The 1,511-nt window shown below is 62.2% G+C and overlaps 1 protein-coding gene across 1 annotated transcript in view; it reads right to left on the bottom strand.

Moving 5' to 3' along the window:
• Positions 1-98: 98 nt before the first annotated feature.
• The window catches only part of SCN2B (sodium channel, voltage-gated, type II, beta subunit), a gene marked incomplete at its 3' end in the record, with an annotated part of 3,510 nt that continues 2,097 nt past the window's right edge, over positions 99-1,511 (bottom strand). Inside the window, exons 2-3 of the mRNA XM_010149016.1 lie at positions 537-703; positions 99-309 (exon numbers count right to left, since the gene is read on the bottom strand). Coding sequence (XP_010147318.1) covers positions 99-309; positions 537-703 — 378 coding nt within the window. The remainder of the gene's footprint in view (positions 310-536; positions 704-1,511) is intronic.

Below are 1,511 nucleotides of genomic sequence, written 5' to 3' on the forward strand. Positions count from 1 at the left end.
GCACGCCGTGCAGCGTGACGGCGGGGCACAAGGTGGAGCAGGGAGCCAGCCAGCACCCATGGGTGCCCGGCAGCAGAGGGGAGTCCCCTGCTACTGACCTTTGGTGAGCACCTTCAGGCTGATGCTGGCATGGCCCCGGTGACGGTCCGGGGGGTTCAGGACATAGCAATTGTAGGTGCCCTCGTCCTCCAGCTGCACGTTTTTGAGGGTGAAGGACACGTCGTACTTGGTGGGGTTCCCAGTGAACTCCACGCGGTTCCCAAAGCGGTCCAGCTGCTTGTTCATGATCTTCATCCGGAACTGCAGGAACTGGGCAGCCCACGAAGGAGAGGAGGTGAGACAGCGTTTGGCACCTCGCGTGCTCACTTCCCCCGGCCAGCCACCCCCCTCCCCTGCCCTGGGCACGCACCCCTGAGCCCAGCAGCACCCGTAAAGCTCCAGGAGGAGCAGCTCCTTGGGATCCCAAGGAATGCACACGACTACTTCAACCTGGTCCCGCGAGCTCTCAGCAGATCCCCATTCCCGCCAGGACTCACCAGCTCCTCAGAGCAGTTCCTGCACTCCTGGTACGTCCAGTTGAGGGAGAACTGCTTGTTCTCCACCTTGTAGCAGGAGTTGAAGGTGCAGGAGAGCTTCACGGAGGAGCCATTCAAGGCGTTGATGATGGCGGGAGCCATGACTTCCATGCCCCGTCCCGTGGGCGCTGCCGCAAGCAGAGGGAGATGCAGATGAGTCAGGAAGGGGGCACAAGCATCCCTCCAGCTGCCTGAGCCCACCTCCCCATCCCACCCTGCGTGCCAGCCGGCTGCACAGAGCTCAGCCCGCAGCCTGGGACTGCCTTTCAGGCACATCCACGCGCTGACCATGCTGTAGCTAGACAGGCTTTCCCTGTGCAAAGTGACAGGGGACGAGGGGGGAGCAGTCCCAGTGCTGGTACCATCCCTTGGCCCTGCTCTGCAAGGGCTGATGAGCCCTCTCAGCCATGCCCGGCCCGATCGTGCCCGGTGCTAAATTCTGCTGGTTCCAGGCAAACCCTGCACCTTGCCACTTAAGCGAGGCTTTCCTGCTGCAGAATTGATAACGCTGTGCGAAGGGCTGAATGCAGCATCAGCATGCAGGGCTCAGCGCCACGTCCGCGAGAAATTTATGGCTGCGCTCATCAGATTTCATTCCTGGCAGGATGCACTACAGCGGCGGGGCTGGGATCTGCCAAAAAAAAACCAGCCGCGGAGGCTGCAGCGGGAATGCGGGTTCTCCCCCCATCCCAGCGGGGTGATACAAGGATTCTCCAGCTGGGAACGAGGTCACCACCTCGGTCACTACCAGGGGGTCAAGGCTAGTCTCCGCCCACTGGCCTTGCTGTGGCCGATGAGCGGGGGCATTACCCGGTGCAGCTTGCAGGATGGCTCACCCCGGGGCACGGGCAGTGATGGGGTGTGTCTGCCCTGCTCCATTTTCCACTCCTTTCCTGCAGCTCCCCTAATCTGCTGGCTGCCCCAGCAGCACCCGAA

The sequence above is a fragment of the Eurypyga helias genome, unplaced genomic scaffold, assembly GCF_000690775.1.
Source record: "Eurypyga helias isolate BGI_N326 unplaced genomic scaffold, ASM69077v1 scaffold24833, whole genome shotgun sequence".
In the NCBI taxonomy this organism is placed as follows: Eukaryota; Metazoa; Chordata; class Aves; order Eurypygiformes; family Eurypygidae; genus Eurypyga; species Eurypyga helias.